Genomic DNA, 20,511 nt, shown 5'->3' with positions numbered 1-20,511 from the left:
CATCTGTACTAACAAAACATTTAATTGCTACCGGCACCAATCTGATTTACAAGGCCACAAGGATTGAAAGTGAAGAATTGAAATTGGATAGTTGTACTCTGGATGGAAGACTTGCTTATGGGGCTGTCCTTGAAGACTCTAGATAGTCCTCGATTTTCGATCACTTGTTTCACAACTGTTTGAAGTTACAGCAACACTGAAAAAAGTGACTTATGATTGACATAGTGTCCCTAAAGTTACCAATCAAAATTTGGGCCCTTGGGAACTGGCACAGATTTATGTCAGTTGTAATATCCCAGAGTCACGTGATCACTACTTGCAACCTTCCCAGCCAGCTTCCGACAAGCAAAATCAATAGGGGAAGCTGGATTTGTTTAATGACTGCATGCTTCACTTAATGATTGTGGTGGTTCATTTAACAACCATGGCAGAAGTCATAAAATGAGGCAAGACTCGCTTAACTACTGCACCACTCAAGCCCCTGTGTTTTAGTCTGTATTTCACTCGTACAATTTTTAATTGCTTTTATATTTAAGCTTTCACTGTTAAGCTGCCCAGAGTTGTTTTGAAGGGTGAGATGGGCATCATAGAAATAAAATAAATAAAATAAACTACCTTTCTTAGGAATGGAATTTCCAGTCCCAATTATGGTCATAAATTAAGGACTGCCAGTACTTAGTAACTATAGCTGGTCCAGAATGCAGGGGCTGAAAGAGTGTGTTTCATTTTTCCTGGATAGCACCTGTAGTTTGGGGACTATATTGGTTACAGGTTGACTTTTGGGCCTGATTTAAGGTATTAGTTATCACCTTTAAAACCCTTCATGATTCAGGACTAGAGGATGCTTGGTCTCTGTTCATTCAAAAATGTCTGTAAGGACAAGCTCCCTTTGAATCCCCACTCTGAGAAAGTGTTATCACTCAAAGAAACATGAAAACAGGCCTTTTTCAATGTCTGTTTGGCCCCTGGTTGGCTCATGATATGTAAAAGCAAAAATTCCAGCTTTCAATCAATCACTCTCTTAAACTTCAAAAAAAGATAGACAGAGACCACCTTTGATAAACTGTCCTATTTACAGAGTAGATTATCATAGTGGAGAGAGTTACGGTACAAACTGAGGGTTAAAATTTATTTGCTCAGGCAAATTATTTACTAAGGTGGGGGGACACTTTTTTTCCCAATCTGATGAAAACACTTTTCACTGAATATTTACCAGCAGCCACCATTTGCCAAAACCTATATTAAAAGGTAACAATTTTTTTAGATCCTTCAATTACAATCTTAGATATTATTATTAGATTTCAGCATAGTTTGTTCATTTATCTACAATTCACTTCAATTTCTCCAGCTTCATGATATGAACTTCATAAGACATCTTATTTGATCATGATTGCAGAGGCTCAGAAACAGGATTATATCATGTGGCTTCATTTAACTAGTTTCTCTTACTCAGTTGACTGTCTTTCCTTATTAAGTGATAAACTGCCTTCCCACATGATTTTAAGCCATTATTCGGTAACCACGATCAATTGGATTGGCTCACTCTATCAAGCCACTATCCATGGTCTTTTGGTGAGACAGGCGACAAAACAAATTTAATAAATAAACAAATAGTCTACAATTCACAACTCGCTTGGCCAACATTAATCCAAAAATAATCAACCATGTTATATCTCAAGGTAATAAGAGAATGCAATCAAAAAGTTAGAAGATACATTAAGGGTCATCTAGTCCAACCCTATTAGGAATTCACCATTTTCTCAATTTTTAAAAAAATCCTCAGTACGTTTCTTCCACATAGCTGAGTGCAGCCTGAATGGGGAACACTTCTCACATCTAAATTGGCATTATTAGAAGTTGCCCCCTTTCAACAAACTCTTTTTGTAGGCATCTGATCTTTATATACACACACATGTACCCTATCATGATGCTGTCCTTCTTTTCTGCGGTTTACGTGGCAAAACAATTCCATCTCAGCAGAAGCCTTGGTTTTTCAGCAAAATTATATGTTACATTCTCCAAAGAGATGCCCTATTTGCTTGCCCTGCACTGCATTGCCTGAAGAACACAGAACTGAGCAGCAAAACATTTCTGGAACTACACAACGGCAAGGCATAAAATATTTTCATAAATTGCAGTGAAGCAGTTCCTCTCTCTCTCTTTTCTGCTGATGTGTTTACATTTACCACCAGCCCTTCGAGCAAAAGAGAATCATATTAAAAATCAGTTTTGTGTTCTGGCTAATTTGATGTTTATTCCATGCCACAAGGACATGTAAAACAATAATTTAAATTCGGAGGGGGGAGGTGGAGAACGTATAGATCTGAAAGAACAGCCTGAACTGTTTAATATCCCTGACAGAAATAGGGTGGCTGTATACATTTGACAAATAAATTGAGATGGTAGACAAATTATGTGAATGCATAATGAATGAATGAATGAATGAATGAATGAATTAGAAATCCATAGGAGATCTCCATGCTGATAAATGAGAATGAACAAATTACTTCTTTTATAAAGCAGGGCGAGGGAATTCTGGGAGTTGAAGTCCACAAGTCTTAAAGTTGCCAGGGTTGAATACCCCTGCTTTCAACAGTATTAAACCAAAATAATCTTTCTGTCTAATAGTAAGGCTAGCTTTAGAAAAGATATACCACACCCTTCAGGTATGCTCCAAGTCATCATCCCCATCATCCCAAGAAATAGGCAAAGTCTCTACTACAGAAAGGGTGGCAGAAATGAGAGAGCAAGATTGAAAGAAAAGATGTTAGCCTGAGTCTGTTGGAAGAGTTCACACCATGCAGAGCTTTGAAACAGGGCTTTCTAGATTTACTGCTCAAAGCCTTAGCTATTCCCCAGCCTCTTCCAATACTCAAAAGCAAGTCAAATGTCTGTTTGGCAAGCTGATCAGAGGTTGCTGCACCTTGGCAGAAAATGCTGTTTACTTTCAGATGTCCCATTACAGGCACTCTCGTGTTAAACAAAGGGCTTATTTCAGGATGAGACTCAGCTCCTGATGTTTTATGGGGTCGGCGGAGAGACATCAAGGATGTTGTCATCAAGAATTGAGTTGGACTCATGGTCAGCTTTACCTTTGAGCAAGTTGCAAGTTCATTTGAAGCCAGTAACAGATATATTTGGGGATTAAAATCCACATGAAGACTCGGCGAAGAGGCTGCAAGGCCTGATGGTCTCATATGAACTGGGCAATACAAGTATTAATGAAAAAGAACTGGGCGTCAAGTGATGAGGATAACATGCAGGTTTTTTTTCTCTTGCCTCAGCTGAAAAGAAGCCATCTTGACATACGGAGCTGTGGGGAAAAAAAACCACCTTCATCCAAACATCAGAAATAGTTTTTCAGCAATAGCATTCAACATTAGATAAAGCCATGATTTACTTAACCACTCTTTTTGGATAAGGCACAACTGGCTGTGTTCATAGATCATGCTAACTTTAGATTATAAATTAGAATGGCTGGGTCACATAATGCAGTAGGCCAAATCAGATGAATGGTGTTAGCAGAAAAGCAGGCGATCTCTGAATAGTAAGAACCATAATTCAGTCTCTCGACATTCTTGAAGGCCTCAGAAGACCATCTGTTAAAGCCACTGGAGGTGGGGTATATTTGGAGGGTTACATTTTAAGACTGTGGGCGGAGAGGCAGCATTAGACCAACCTTGCCCAGTCTTGATAAAACTATGTTTCTAAATGCCTGGATGAGAAACTACAAGGAAATTCCAAGGTTATTGCTTAGACTTGGAAGAAAGCAAACTATTTCCCTATTAATATTCAGGAAACCTCTTGGACGCACTCTGGAGTCATCAGCATCAACACAAACTTGAAAGATTCTTAAGTGACTTAATAACCGCTTTTAGAGCAGTCTTTCCCCATCTTTTCCCAGTTGTAGGGCAGTCTTTTCCCATTTACCTTCCAGATATATTGGATTTCAGCCTAATTATGCCAGAGAAGAATTCTGAGAACTGAAGTCCATCACAGCTGATTGGCATCTGGTTCAATAGTGTGCAGTAGAAGCTTTTTAGTAGGAAATTCTCATATATTTTTTTAAATCTGTGCATAGTACAATTCAAAATACAATTCCTATCCCTGTTGATTTTACATTTTGACATGCAATAAACAATTCAGCCCTATAATAAAGAGTTAACCTCATGTAGTAAAATCTCCCTCAACTCCCAATGACTGCTAAGATACACCTACATAATTTTCTTGGAAGTGGTTTGTCATTGTCATCTTTAGTTATATTTATATCTGGCCTTAAGATTGTAATAAAATTGATTTGATTTTACCCAACCAGCTCCAAATACATAACTCTGGAAGAATCCATCTTTAGATGACCCATGTATCATCCATGGTAAAAACCTAAGGGATCTATAAAAAGGTTTCTTCAGGAGTTAATGCACTACCTTTAAGGAATCAGGAGATGTCAGCAAAGAGGTAAAGAATCTAATGCTGCACTGCACTGCCACATAGTGATCATCTAGGTTCATACGGGCAAGATTTGCACTTACTCTGAAAGAAATCAAAACAACCTAATCTGATTAGGAATTTGAATAAACTCAGGAATAAGTTATGAAACAGTCATGCTATACTGATTTTGGGTCATTTTCTCTGGTCATTGAAGGTGATTCAGAAATTGCTGTAGCTCTTGACACACATCATTACTAACTGTATGTATAGAATGACTCATCATATCCAGGAATGGTGCTTGTATGGTCTAATAGGCTTTTTTCTGCAGTCCAAAGCAGAGAGGGACAGCTGGGAGAATTGTATTTACTGCAAATCAGTCAGAGATCTTTCAGGAGACCAACAACAATGTCTAACCAGCAATTTAAAAGCAGCTTTCTTTAAAAAAAAATCTATCCATCTTGCAAGTTAAACGTATGTGATACCAATAGCCCATTCTCAAGATCTATTTCAAACGTTCAACTGTAGCATTAAGCAGCCTTAGGAAGACTTGTTGCTTGTTTGCTCTTAAAGAGGGAGAAAATATAATATCCTGGAAAAAAATATATAGTATTTGATGGACACCTTGAAGAATAAATTTTGTTGCAGACCCTATTTTTTTTCTAACAACCTTCAGTAGACCATCTCCTTTGGATTTTGTCTAATCTCCTTTGCTACAGTGAATTCTGTTTTTCAGTTAAATACTTACTATAAAAAGACTAAAATAGAAATTCAAAACTCATGCATATGATATAATCAAATGATAACAGATTATATTTCATTTCTAACTGAGCCACAATGACAGACACAGTGATTCTACATAAATCAGCAGCTATGCTCAATAAAAAATAATACAGTTGAAGGAAATAAGCAAGTCATTTCATCTTCCAAGGCATTTGACTGAAGCATGTCCAAATTGGCATCTGTGAGGAGAAGACATTCCCATCAAACCATCCCTCGTGACCCTTCGGATAATAGCATGGGCATTTCTATTGACCCATTTTTACCTTAGGCAGCAAAATAACTAGAATTGCTCCTATAATGACATCTAAGGGTGCCCTTTGAAACAAGCACTGAAGATCAGGCAGATTCATGCTGAAGAATGTAGACATTCAAGTAACTTGGCATTCAATGACATATTTGGAAGCTTATCAGATTCATACCATTGGGGCTAATTCCAATGGTATCGATAACACATTCAGATCTATATCCAGACTAATCAGGGCATACAGACCTAAAGCAAAATGGACAAGATCAAGATCTAGACCTCTGTCACTTCAGGGAATTATCTCCCCATAAATTGTGATCCCACCCAAAAATCCATGCCATGTGAAAAACAAGTTCAGGGATAGATTATCTAATGCTCTCTAGATATTTCGGATTGTAGTTTGCTTGACCAGCTCCAACTCAATGGCTGATGATTAGGAAATTAGGGTAATTTAGTCAACAACACGTGGATGATAGTGTTCATTTTGGGAATAAGCCAGCTGGTATCTGTGAGATAGAACATGTGATCCAAAAACCACCTGCTTGTGTAGCCCTTTCATGATTCATTATTCTGGCCAGTCAGTACCTCGCAGGGATGAACTTCTGAATGATAGAAGTGATCTACTGGTACACTGAGCAAAACTATGGAGAGCTTTCTGGTCCTTTAAAGATGTTTTATGACATAACTGTTCTCCTTTATGAGATGCCTAAGTAAATGGTCCAGTTTTGATTGGGGCAATATAGAATTACTTCAGGAACCCAGGCAAGATTTAGATGGGTTATCCAAATAGGATAATGATAATAAGCATATCCAGATTAGTGACTCAGGCAGAATACAAAATATTTTGTTTTGACAGCCAAAGTGTCAGAAGTACAGGTTCCCAAGAATGACCTTTTCAATGGTGATTGCACATCTTTGGAATTCTTTCTCTCAGGGGTTGCTTATGGCTCAATCCTTGATGTTCTTTAGAGTGGTTTGCAAAAGACATTTAGTTCTGATAAATATGTGAGCTTGATGTCCTAGGTGCTGTACTTTACTCTTTGTTTTGTTTTAGTCATTTATTGTTATACTATATTTATTAGTTGCTTTAGTTTATCACTATGCTGCAAGGGATGAGCCCATCTGAAGGCAAGCAAAAGCTTCTACAGCAAATCTGATTGCTAAGGTTCTGATGCAGCATCCCTGTTCTAACCCTGGGAATTTCTGAAATTAAAAGCACCGTTCAGCTTTGCCTCGTTAGAAATAAATCCAAGAACCATTGCAGCCAGACACTCAAGAAGCGTAAAACCAAACTTAGATGCTTAATTGTAATTAAGCTGACTATGAGTCAACAGTGTCACATGGTTGCAAACAAAGGCAAAAAGCAACTCTAGACGGCGTTGGTACAACAGGACTACCCTATGTTTCCCTAGTCATTGTCCACCTGCACGAGATTGTATTTTTAAATATTTAGACAAAATGGGAGAAGGAAAGGAACAAAGATAATGGGGCCAAGAAAAAGAAAGAGAAGGAAGAGAGGAGAGAAGAGAAGAGCACAAAAGTGCCACAAAAATAAGTTCACTCTCAGCCAACAAAATCACTGAGAGAGGAGGGAGGTTCAAAAATTTGAAAAACAAACAATCAAATAAAATAATAGAAAACTAGGAGGATGAAGGAGTATTAGATATGTTAGAGAGAGAGAGCATTGAAGCCATTTTTAGGGATGTGTCAGTGTGGATTGTCACAGAGCAAAAGGTTAAACTCAAGCAATTGAATGTCGCTTTCCAATTTTCTGCTTGTATTTAGAAACATTTTTGCTTCAGGCGTGCAATTGATATTACTGCAATTCTATGCATGTCCATTCAAAAGCCAATCTGTTGTGACCTCCAACACATTCCCCCAAATAAGTGAGTTTAGGAGTAACCTCCTTAGCATGTCAACAGCATCATTTCGGATTTCTGCATTTAGACTCACGAAGTGGAGAAAGTGGGAACAGAAAAACTGGCATTTGATCAGAGTTAGCTCATGCCAAATGAATCACACTTATGGGCTGTAGCCACATCAAAGGACAAAGTCACAGTTGCATACTCAGCTTGTAAAGGATTGATTTAATTTTTATGCCACCTATCTCCCCTACAAGGTGACTCTGGATATATCCCACATTTACATTTAATCAAATAGGGTAATATTTATTTATTTATCAAATTAATGTGCCAATTGCCTTGTTGTTCGAAGTGACTCTGAGAAGCTTACAACATGATAAGACATATGGATGTAAAAACAATTATAAGGATAAAAGCAGAGGAGCATGGTGGGCTCACATGGTTAGGACGCTGGCTTGACAAGTAGCAAGCAAGCCCTTGTTTGATACCCGAATGCTGCTGTGGGGTGGGATGAACTCCCATCTTTTGCTCCAGCTCCTGCCGGGAAATGAAAGGAGCCCCCAACTAGGCCCCCCTGGGCAACGGTGATGTCACTGGTTAAGCCTTTCAAGTTGGAAGCACCTCAGTGCCTCTGACATGAGTGTGATGTGAGTATAAAAGCAAATTAAAACAAACTAAAAAAAAAAATTGGAGCAGAGATGTGGTCATTACTGTATTCTGTTACCACACTAGACTCGTCCAGCCAACAGCTTCTCCTTCAGGGCCCCATTCCAATCGGCATAGCCAAGTTTTAAGGCTTTTCCTTAAGGCTAAAAGAGAGGGGGCGGATCTCAGCTCCTGCGGTTGAGGCTCTTCTCCTGGACCCTGCCAGCCGCAATTCCTTAGCTGATGGAGTTCACAGTAGGTCCCTTCGGCCAGCACAAGTGGGGTAGGTCCATCCCACTGAGGCAAGATAGCTCTTCAGGTAGCCTGACCCATTCCATAAAGGGCTTTAAAGGTAATAACCAACACCTTGAATTGACCCGGAAGCAAATCAGCAGCCAATGTAGTGGTGTTACATGTACCACTCAAAGGGGCCTCCAAAACTGTACACACTACGGCATTCTGGGCTAATTGTAGCTTCTAAATACTCATCAAGAGTAGCCCCATTTTTGCTATTTACACTTAATAATTTGAAGGGCACCTGCACAAAGCTTCCTAAATACAATTATTTCTGTTTGTGTGGGGAAAGAATCTGTTCAGGTTAGATTTGTTAAGTGACTTTACATTCCTTTTACCACACTGTATTGTAAGCCTGAATGCAAAACTTTCATTTTCTCTGTAATTTCCACAACATTTGATGAAAGGTTACTTGCAAAGCATGCCTGACTTCAGATGCAAAGCTAGAAGTAGGTCACTACTTGGGAATTTATTCTTTAAGTGTCCCACAACTACCAAGAACCTCACTCTATAGTAGTGAGATCTATAATTTTGACCAAATTCAAAATGACAGAGTAAGAAAACTGAAATTTGGGCTGATGGTTTGTTTTTTTAATGTTGCCTGTTAGATTGATTTTTTTTTAAAAAAAAAATATTATACAGCAAATGTTTGCAGAATAGCTGCATTTGTTTTACAAATAAATGCTTTGCTTCTCTATATTTTTCTTTCTCAATGGTTGATCCAGGTCATGTATAATGTCATGCTTCTCTTTTGTGAAATAATATTTTTAATCTGCTTGTGGACAATGTCACTATACAATTTATAGGTCTGGAATTGATGAAACTTGAGTAGAGGACTTCATTTCCTGCTTTAAGGTAGGGAGCATGAAACACACATATAGCTAGTCTTCAACTTATGACCAGAATTGAGCCCAAAATTTCTGTTGCTAAGCAATACAGTTGTTAAGGAAGTTTTGACCTATTGTATGACCTTTCTTGCTATAGTTGTTAAGTGAATCACTGCAATTTTTAGTAATATTAAGTGAATTAGTTATTAAGTAAATCTGGCTTCCCCATTGACTTTGCTTGCCAGAAGGTTGCAAAAGGTGATCACATGACCCCAGGACACTGTAACGGTCATAAATATGAACCAATATGATTGCCAAGCAATCTGAATTGTGATTACATGATCAGAGGGATGCTGTAATGGTCATAAATGTGAAAAATGATCATACATCACTTTTTTCAGTACTGTTGTGGCTTGAAATGGTCACTAAACAAATAGTTGTAAGTTGAGGATTACCTGTACACATAAGAACCTGCAGAGCACATATTTATGGGTGAATACATAAATAAATATATTGTAAAATTTGAAATCAAATTTGAAATCAATGAAAGCAATGAAATGAAAGAACTTGGTTGGTCCTTAAAATAGTACAAGAAGGTTACTGCTCTTCAGTTGAAGGAACATTAAAGTCAGAGATAAAAATTAGAAGAAAAAGGTCTTGAAGTTATCCATCTACAGTATCTTGTATTGGATGGTGTAGAATTCTAGTGAATTAAGTAGAAACACAAACTAAGGTTTTCTCCATTATTTTGGAGATTATCATGGAAGTCAACAGGAAATGCTGAAAAGAGTGAAACATACCACTTGGTAGTTAGAACAGTACTTTCTGGTTTTTTTCAGAGGGGAAAAAAAGGACAAATGCTGTTTCAACTAAAAACAATAGATCACAATTTTTGTTTTTGTTATTCAGGTTCAAACCATGTCTTGTATCAGAGAATCTACTACACTACATTTCAAATCCTGAAGAAGAGCAACAGCGTGCATAGAAATTACTCACAGGACAAGCCACGTGTTTTTTATCATAGCACATCCCTTGGAGTTTACACACAAGGACATCAGAGACGGTTGAAATTAAGAAATTGTACTTGTTTAACATTGCGTACATTGCGTAATTTCACCAATTAAAAACAAGATGTTCAAGTTTCAGCCCAACTTCCTTGGGGAAAACTGAAAATTATTCCTCCAGCATCTGGCTCCAATACAGATTTATTTATACTATCATGTTTTCTAAGCAGATATTTCTATTAGATTCCATGCCTCATGGAATCCCCTAAACCACATCAGATGACAATATTCTAACCAGCACAGTAGCTAATAATAACCCAGCCCTAGGAACAGCAAATTTCATGTATCCGAATGTACAGCATGGAGTGCCATCATTCTAGCCCTCTGTACTTTGGTGGTTCTAGAGGTCAGTGGTTGTTTGGCTGTGGCTGGCTCAAGGATACAGTGCACATCAGAGAAGCACAAAATTGAAATAAACCCATGAATAAATGCTTATGGATGCTGTTCAAACATGTGGGAATTTCAACTCTGATGCCGAAGGAGCAAATACCAAGTAGATGTTACTCTGATTACCCTGCCATACTTATAGAGACTGAGGGGGAAAGCTGTTTCCCATATTTATTTATTGATTTAGCGTATGGCATATCACACATGGACTAGCAATATGTATTAACATTTCATCTAGATTAGTTAGGCACAGAGAAAAGAGAGGAGAGGTGAAGAGAGGAGGGGAGGGGTGAGGAGAGGAGAAAAAAAATCAACATTATCAGCAAAGAATCTCTGGCAAATGGGCTAAAGGAGATATCACTGAATCTATCTTGATTATCTGCTATTTTTGCTGCATTATAAGACTGGACTGACAACCTGCAACCCTGTACATCATATACTGTATAATGCCAGCATTGCTTTTCAAGTTGCCCAAATGAAAGGCTGCCAGTGCAGAGTTGTTCCAACACTTGGGTAGTTCTGAATACAAGTCTAGTGTTATTCTAAGAGACCATAAACACATATCCAACAAACTATGCATCAGGATTGAGGCCTGGGACATAAAGAAGGAATGAATGAGCCATTAAGGAGGATTTGCATGCTCATGAGAAAGAGGAAGAAAGAAATTCAACACAAGCACACCCTTAATTTTGTTGAGTAAAGAAGGGCAGAAAGCCATTTGGGCAATCTTTCAAGTTTCTCTTATTCTGTATCACTACAATAAATAATATTGTACTATTTACTTCATGAACTACTTTACCTCAAAGGGCTGATACCAATTTTGAAAACCTGTCGAAGTCTCTCTCTCTGTTGCTGTTCACTTCCTGGGAAGTGGCTGCTATTCAACAGGTGTCAAAGCCCTTCAAACCTAGAAAACTAACTTAGATTTCTGGAAAGATCTTTATTGCTAGTAGGTTAATGCAACAAAATTTTGAAAGGCTGTCAAAGCCAGTTGCCCACTCAAGTGGTACCTACTGTGTCTTTCATTCTTTTGCAAGAGTGGCGAGAAAGTGTTAATAAGTGCTTTCTAAGACCTGATTTGCTCTTTCAAAAGTACCAACCAGATGCCTGCCTCTGAAGCCAGATATCATGGCAATCGAACAAAGAAATCAGTTTTGGAAGGAAATGCTCAGGGACAGGAAGGAAGGGGTTGTCACTGATGCAGCCCAAAGTAGCCAACAGGAGTTCAGAAGATCCCAGTGATGGACCATGTCATCACTGCAGTCACTGCCAAAGCATCAGAAGTCACAACACTTGTGTTGGGAGAAAATGGAGAATACCACAGACTTTGGAACAGTTAGATAAAGCTAGGCAGCCTCAACTACAGGTGAAGAGAAGACAAAGATAGCAGCATCACAAGGACCTGTCTTTGAAGAACAGGATGTCCTCTTCATAAAGCCTTCATAAGACCATACATTTGAAATATTGCATCCAGTTTTGGATGCCACAATATAAATAAAGATGTTGAGACTGTAGAAAGAGTGCAGAGAAAAACAACAAAGATTGAAGGCTAAAACGTAAGAACTAAATATGTCCAGTCTAATGAAAAGGAGGACTATGGGTGACATGATAGCAGTGTTCCAATATCTAAGGGGCTGCCACAAAGAAGTGGGATCAACCTATTCTCCAAAGTACCTGAAGGCAGGACAAGAAGCAATGGATGAAAACTAATCAAGGAGAGAACCAACCTAGAACTAAGGAGAAATTTCCTGACAGTGAGAACAATTAATCAATGGAACAACTTGCCTCCAGATGTTTTGGTTGCCCCAACACTAGAGGTTTTTAAGAAGAGACTGGACACTATTTGTCTGAAGTGGTATAGAGTTTCCTGTTTGAGCAGGGGGTTGGACTAGAAGACCTCCAAAGTCCCTTCCAATTCTGTCATTCTGTTATTCCATGCTGCAGTTAGGGGCATGGATGAGCCCAAGGTCTGCTTCTTTCTCCTCCTTATCTGGTCCAAAGCACCTGCTCCTCAAATTTCCAAGATACATATTATGTAAACGCTGCACAAAGCAATAAATACTTCAAACTTCCCAAAAAGTGCATTTTTGAAGACTGCCCTCCAATTAAAGCCACAGCTGGTTTACAGTAGACTTTTTTAAATTGCCCTTTGTGGATCTGACTTGTGTTTATTGTGAAACATAATCTGCTTTTGAGGGTAACTAAGAGTTTCCTGGGTATGAATCATAGCATTTTACTGAAAAGCTTACATTGCTTACTTCTGGAAAGCCATTGTTCTCCAAAAGAGTAATAAAGGAAACATTATTTGAGAACAGGCACACATGGTTACAAAGTGGAATTTCTCTTCTTATGCAAAATTCTAGCTGTGTAGGGAAGAAAAGAATAAAGATGAGGGAAAATACATCAATTTAGCATCTTAAGTGAAAAGAAACCGACAAGACATTGAAAAATGTGGACATTAAGATGGACAGTAATGCCAACTCTAGCCTTTCCCTCTGTTCTACTTTATTCTGCCTTCATTTTTCTTCCATTAAACCTCTGTGGTATAGCTGTGTTAGCAGGTCACACAAAACTATAAAATGCATTTACCAAAACCAGGCGAGCATACTGGCATTTAATCCTTTCTGCTAGGCACCATTATTTCATAGAAATATATGGTTTGTTGTATCTGAAATAGATGTCAGTCTGAGCCTGACATTGTACTTGCAACAAATCTAGGCTACAAAGTCTAGTTGCCAGTGATCCAAAATGGGATCTACTTCAGGTCTAAGGTGAGACTTCACAAGCTGAAGCTCATGTAGCAAATCTGTTGGGGGGGGGGGTAGCTTAGAATCATGGATTCATAGGGCTGGAAGGACCTTGAAGTTCTTCTAATCTTGGCAGCATATACTTGTTAACTGATCCTTACAACTTAGAGCAGTGGTTCTCAACCTGTGGGCCGCAACCCCATTTGGGGTCGAACGACCATTTCACGGGGGTCGCCAAACAATGCAGTCTGCCATTTTGTTTTCCCCTTTTCCTTAGCTGTGTTCCTCCCTTTTATTCTATTGGCTTTTGAAAGCCAATAGAATAGACTCTCTTGAATAGAGTCTAATTCTATTGGCTTTCAAAAGCCAATAGGAATTGTCCAGGCTGTCTCTGCCCTGCTGAGCCCGCCAAAAGTCCCATTCTGCAAACGGTGCTGCACCAGTTGAGTAATCCTCGACTTACGACCAGTTGAGTAGTCCTAGACTTACGACCGGTTGGGGGTCGCGGCATTAAAAAGGTTGAGAACCACTGACTTAGGGTGTTCTGTGAGCTCAATTTATTAGATTTCCCCATGTTCCAACCTTGTGTTACCTTGTAGCACTCAATCAGGTGCCACATATATCTCCCTCAGACTGAAACATAATTCAGTAATAACAGAATTGGAAGGAACCTTGGAGGTCTTCTAGTCCAACTCCCTGCTCAAGCAGGAAACCCTATACCCTTTCAGATAAGCAGTTGTCCAGTCCCTTCTTAAAAAACCTCCAATGATGAAGCACCACAACCTCTGGAGGCAGGTTGTTCCACTGATCAATTGTTCTTCTAACTGTCAGGAAATTTCTCCTTAGTTTTAGGTTGGTTCTCTTCTTGATTAGTTTCCATTCATTGTTTCTTGTTCTGCCTTCAGGTGCTTTGGAGAATAGTTGACCCCCCCCACTACTGTGTAGGAGCCCCTAAAATATTGAAACACTACTATCATGTCTCCTCTAGTCCAGGGCTTTTCAACCTTTTCACCCATTGTACCACTTTTAGGATATGGCAATATCCAAGTACCACCAGTTCCCTAACAAGATGTCAAAAACCTGATGACCAAAAAAAAAAAAAAAGGAAAAAAGTGATAAAATACAGGTAGTCCTCAACTTACAACAGTTCGCTTAGTGACTGTTTGAAGTTACAATGGCACTGAAAAAAGTGCCCCCCAAGCCACAGCCGAGCAAGACACCTGCCTGCCCACCCGGCGATGCTCTTTCTCCTGTCTGAGGTTTCCATTGTTGTGAGCATTTCTGTTGAAGATTGGCAGTGGGAGTGAGATGGGGGGTGTTTGGTTTTTATTCTCCCTGTCTGCTGGGTGGTTGCAGCAGATTTTGGTTACTTCACATGATCCTGGGACACTGTGACCGTCATAAATATGAATCAGTTGCCAAGCATCTGAATGTAAATCACAAGGCCCTGGAGATGCTGCAACATTCCAGCTGATCGGTGCTTCTTCTGGGCTCAGAAGTGCCAGGATCAGCACCGAGCTCCAGCTGGAGCCAGGCGCTGATCCTGGCGCTTCCACTGAGCCCTGATAGCCCTGCAGCTCCAGCCATCTCTCGCTCAGGCTTGTGCGGTGCTGCCACCGGTTCAGCTCATTCCCCTGCCCCACTACCACTTTTCTAGGATGGTCGCGTACCATCTGCCAGGTGCCAATGTACCACAGGTGGTACCCGTACCACTGGTTGAAAAGCCCTGCTCTAGTCCTCCTTTTCATTGGACTAGCTATATTTGATCCCTATTCCTTCCTTAAAGTTCTAAAATAAAATATTTTAGAGCAGGACGTACTCTAATTCATAATCATACTTAAAATCCTGCCCAATACTATTTTTGTGTTTATGCTACATAATAATAACAATAATAAAAATAATAGAGTTGGAAGGAGCCTTGGAGGTCATCTAGTCCAACCCCCTGCTCAGGCAGGAAACCCTATACCATTTCGGACAAATGGCTGTCCAATTTCTTCTTAAAAACTTCCAGTGTTGGAGCATTCACCGCTTCTGGAGGCAGGTTTTTCCACTGGTTAATTGTTCTAACTGTCAGGAAGTTTCTCCCTAGTTCTAGGTTGCTTCTCTCTTTGATATAAAATGTATATGCCCAGCATCATATATTGCTGCTGCTTTTAATTTAAAACAGGTTTCTGGTTATTGAAGATAGACTATGTCTACTTGCTTCATTAACATAATTTAGGCTCAAAAAGAAGACATTTGTGAAACAACCTAATTCCATTAAAACCAAGAACTCAACCATTCAACCTGAGCTATACATGTTCTCTAGTACTGGGAAAGACTCTACTTAGTAATATGAACCAACATGCCAATAAGACTACTTAGAGCATTGTTTTTCAACCTCAGCAAATTTAAGATGTGTGGACTTCAATTCCCAGTATTCCCCAGCTATCCACACATCTTAAACTTGCTGAGATTGAGAAACATTGACTTAGATCCCTGGTGGCACAGTGGTTAAAGTGCAGTATTGCAGACAAACTCTGCCCACAGCCTGGTGTATGATCCTGATGATGCTCAAGGTTGACTCAGCTTTTCATCCTGCCAAGGTAAGTAAAATTGTTGGTGGCAAAATGTAAACAATGCTTCTACCTTGTAAACTGCTCAGAGAGTGCTGTAAACTGCTATAGGGCAGTATATAAGCCTAAATGCTATTTGCTATGGACAACCTCTGTTTTGAGCTATTGCTAATATAGAACAGCTAATATACTGTTGGACAGTATTACTTGGTCTGTTGGGTGGTTTTAGGGGGGAGGGAATTGTGGTAGGTGGGAGTGTGTTTGGGGATTATGTTTGTGGGACCTGGTCTTTGGGTGTCATGTAAATTTTGTTGTATGTGTATACTGTGTATACACATACAATGACAATAAAGTTTATTTATTTATTTATTTATTTTATAGAACAGAAGTAAAGTATTAATGAGAACAAAGGAAAGTGAGCAGAATGGAAGAAATATTTTGAGGTGAATTTGTCCTATAGAGAAGCTGAATGAGGACTGAATCACAAAAGAAATATATGAAGAAAATATGAAATAGCCAAGACATAGAGATAGGCTGAGAACGTTGTGATTGGATGGAGCTGATGAGATCCTTAAAAGGAGAGTGATGAAAAGCGTAAGGAAGAAATGTCAGTGTATGAATTGGCAAATAGGTATGATGGAGGCAATAACTAACATCCCCTATTTTATTTTTTCTGTTCTGCATAGCACTGGAAAAAAGCAAAGAGTAAGTATGCCTGCAAAATTACTGTAACATAAGATTTATGGATAGTTTAGCTAGTCCAACACTATTAGAAAGATAACATGTGGTTCCTTTTTATAAATAATTCCCTTAAGAAGCATTTCAGTTTCTGTGGAAATATTTTTTTGGCAGTATCAATCTAATATCTTTGAGGAAGGCCTATAACAGTGGTAGTGAACCTATGGCACGGGTGCCAGAGGCGACACTCAGAGCCCTCTCTGTGGGCATGTGTGCCGTTGCCCCAGTCCTAGGCCTTCAGCTGGGTTTTATAAAACCTTTTTGCTTTAGGCCTCTGCTGCTGTGTGCAAAAAGAAAAAAGGTTCAATCAATCAGTCAATTTCAACTTCTCGCAGGGAAAAAAAAAGATCTTGCAAAGTTGGAATTGATTGATTGAACTTTTTAGTCCCACCCAGTCTGCCATTACCACCACAGCCATGCCCACCCAATGGGCCACACACCCCAATTGGCCATATCCACCCAATGGGCCACACCCATCCGGCACCTGACAATGCAAAAGTGAGTTTTGGGTTGCAGTTTGGGCACTCAGTCTTTAAAAGGGTCGCCATCACTGGCCTATAATATTTGAGAAGGGCTGTTTTGCGATGGCAGCAACTACGTTTTGTTGGTTTAAGATCTACTTGAGAATTTTATTCAGTGTTCTGGTAGAAAGTTCTATAAAGTCAAGACTTGATTTGCAGAAATTGGCCATACATGAACACAGTGCTGAGTAATCCACAACACTCTTCACTCTGCACAACACACATTATGCATTTATAAATCCCAGTTTTCTAGCTGTAACTCAAAAACATGCCTGCCAGATGTTTCAAGTACCTCTCACAATCCTTTTTCAGGATCACTCCATCTGGAATGACTGGAGCTGTAGTCCAAAATATATGGAGGTCACCAGGATGCCTGCTTAATTATCAAGCTTGTTATATTCTTCTCACCCACTTCTGACCTATGCACACTTCATTCAGTTAAAAAAACAGAGAGCTTTCTCCTCTTTATTCTTTTTTTCATCTATCTGATGAAGAATACCAAAGCTTGTCTACAATTTCGTTGACCCTAACAAAAAAATAAGAGAATGACCAGTTTTTACATGTCATCTTTTCTGTATTATCAACATAGACTGCTATTTAAATATTTGGATAAAAAGGAAATAGCCAGTACGCATTCTTGCTTGCATCATGGATGGCATTCAGTAATCCAAAACAATTGATATGACAATATAAAGCAAGGTCATTTAGCAGGCAAACTCAGAATGTTGTATGTATACAGTGAACAAAATAAACTTTTGACAATATTTCTCAGGATAATCTTTCCTCCTGAGATAAAAGTGGATTCTGTTTATGGCTTCTAACACATTAGCTACTACTGTTGTTGCTTGAAGGGAAAAGGGAGTATCCAGGGGTATCTACAAGAGGGTCAAAATAGTCAAAATGATGGCCACAACCATGTGATCAAAGCCATTTCCTTGTAATGTATGTAAAGAGAAAGGGTTAGTTCAATTTTATAGTTGTGGCCACTAGCTTGATGTTTTTGACTCCCTTTCTGCACACACTCCTGGGAGCATCCATTCGTTGTGAAAATAACATTTGCTAAAACATGCTAACTGGATCCATGAATTAGGTTAGGTAGGCTCTGTTAAGACTGAGTTAATTGTCAATGTAAGTGTTTCTTGGACTACAAATAGTTTCACTTCAAAGAACCCCAGATCTTTTGGGGTGATTTGTTGTTATCTGAGAAAAGAAATGAAGGGGTGGTCACTTGTGTTCTTTGAGGCTTTTTTTTGTAAAAAAAAAAAGAGAGAGAGAAGAAAAAGAATTAACTGGTCTGTAATAGTACCTTCACACATTGCTCACTAAAAAATAATATGGTCTGCCAGGAAATTAAAGGACGCTTGCTCCTGGGGAGGAAAGCTATGGCAAATCTAGACAGCATACTAAAAAGCAGAGACATCACCCTGCCAACAAAAGTGCGTATACTCAAGGCCATGGTTTTCCCAGTTGCAATGTATGGCTGTGAAAGTTGGGCCATAAGAAAGGCTGAGCGCCAAAGAATTGAGGCCTTTGAACTATGGTGCTGGAGAAGACTCCTGCGAGTCCCTTGGACTGCAAGGCGTTCAAACTGGTCTGTCCTAGAAAAGATCAACCCCGACTGTTCTTTAGAAGGCCAGATCCTGAAGTTGAAACTCAAATACTTTGGCCACCTAATGAGAAGGAAGGACTCACTGGAGAAGGGCCTAATGCTGGGAAAGATTGAGGGCAATAGAAGAAGGGGACGACAGAGAATGAGATGGCTGGATGGAATCACTGAAGCAGTAGGTGTGAATTTAAATGGACTTCAGAAGATGGTAGAGGACAGAAAGACCTGGAGGAATGTTGTCCATGGGGTCGCGATGGGTCGGACACGACTTCGCAATTAACAACAACAACAACATAAAGAAGCTTAGCAGTTATTTGAAGGTATTATCATGGTGAGGAAGAAATTCCTCCTCACCATAATAATACTTGGAAATTCTAGGTTTCTCTTGGAACATAAGTTTAACTGCTAGATGGATTCCCGGTCCAGAAAGTGGTAGGCCAACCACATCTCCAGAGCATTTCCCTTTATTTCTTGTTGAGTGAGCCCAAGAAGCCTCTGCGCAGCCAAACAAATCCTATCAAAAAGTCGAGAATGAACCAATATTCTTGCTAATGTTATACAACCATTAAAAATGAACAAATTTTTAGAGCAGAGGGCTGAGAATTCCTAATCCATTGCTTGGGACTTGTTGTCTAAGAAGGCTGCATAGGCTGAGTTCATACAACACCCTAAGCAGGACTTTGGATTGCTTCTTTATAGCATTTTCATTCATCCAACCTCAGCTTTGAAAGTGCAGTGTCAGAAGCATTTAGGTGGAGCTGCATTCAACCTTGCAGTTTTCCAGTTGCGTTTCAACCAGAAAGGATTAGTATTAAGCCATTGATGAAGCCGTAAAAACTGCTCCCTGCTTTATATTCAGTTGTCTCCAACCCCATTCTGATATTCTGGCTAGATATTATAGATGATTAGTTCAAAGGAACTGAACCTCCTTTGGGAGAGAATGATCTCCAGGCCAATACAAAACCTATTTTGTATTCAAGCATTACTAGCAAGCTAACTGTTCAACATGCATTTCTGTAATACCCCCCCCCCATTCTTCTCCATAAACAGACGTATAAAAGTAAGAGCAATGAGTTATAATAAAAATGGACTTGCTAACTTTATCAAGTGCAACACAGATAACAAATTAAAGAGTTAGGAAGCAGTGAGATGTGTTTTTTCTTACCAGCTTGCTTTTTTTATCCATGTTTTGGTAGGGTCTTCAGCAGCCTTTTAAGCTTTCTGCTCTCCTGCAGAAGTTTTTCCTCTTTTCACATGGAATACACAATCTTTGTGTTGTTTTGTCCCCTGGATTCTGGGGTTTATTTTTTTTTTTGAGAGGGATCCAATGCAGCTGAAGTCCTGGTGCCAGCTGCCCTCAGCAGACAATGGTTCAATTGGAAGTTGTCTTCTAAACAAAGGAGCTGTTCCTAGGACTGATTTGCATCGTTCTCCCCATCACAGAACATCAAGACCACATGCTACATATATCCTTTCCCTAAAATATATCATCACTTCCCCAAAATCTTGCCAGGCAAGTTCAATTACTTTAACCCCCAGCCATTATGCTTATGGGAGCCTCTTCTGTCCCAAGGTAAGTAAGCACTGTCAGCCAGAGTCCAATGAAATGACCTTTGGAAGAATTGCTCTAAGCACTTCCCCCCCCCCCCCCCAAATTGCCTAAACTTATCAACAGCCTCAACTGAAAAAATACAAATACTACATTTCTGCATGTTTCAGCATTACAGCAAAGCAAAGATGCCTCAAATTCTCTAATCCAGTGTCTCTCAACCGTGACCATATGCAGAAGTGTGGACTTCAATGCTGATAGGGG

The 20,511-nt window shown here is 39.4% G+C and overlaps 1 protein-coding gene across 1 annotated transcript in view; it reads right to left on the bottom strand.

Annotated features, from left to right (window-relative positions):
- Window positions 1-20,024, bottom strand: part of ENPP2 (ectonucleotide pyrophosphatase/phosphodiesterase 2) — an 81,452-nt gene extending 61,428 nt beyond the window's left edge. The window contains exon 1 of the mRNA XM_039365067.1: window positions 19,864-20,024. Within this exon, the coding sequence (XP_039221001.1) occupies window positions 19,864-19,884 (21 nt within the window). The 5' untranslated portion in view covers window positions 19,885-20,024. The remainder of the gene's footprint in view (window positions 1-19,863) is intronic.
- Between the last annotated feature and the right edge of the window lie 487 nt (window positions 20,025-20,511).

This window comes from Crotalus tigris, unplaced genomic scaffold (assembly GCF_016545835.1).
Source record: "Crotalus tigris isolate CLP2741 ecotype Arizona unplaced genomic scaffold, ASM1654583v1 scf7180000019953.484404808:943566, whole genome shotgun sequence".
Taxonomy (NCBI): Eukaryota; Metazoa; Chordata; class Lepidosauria; order Squamata; family Viperidae; genus Crotalus; species Crotalus tigris.
This window is presented reverse-complemented; position numbering and strand designations above follow the sequence as displayed.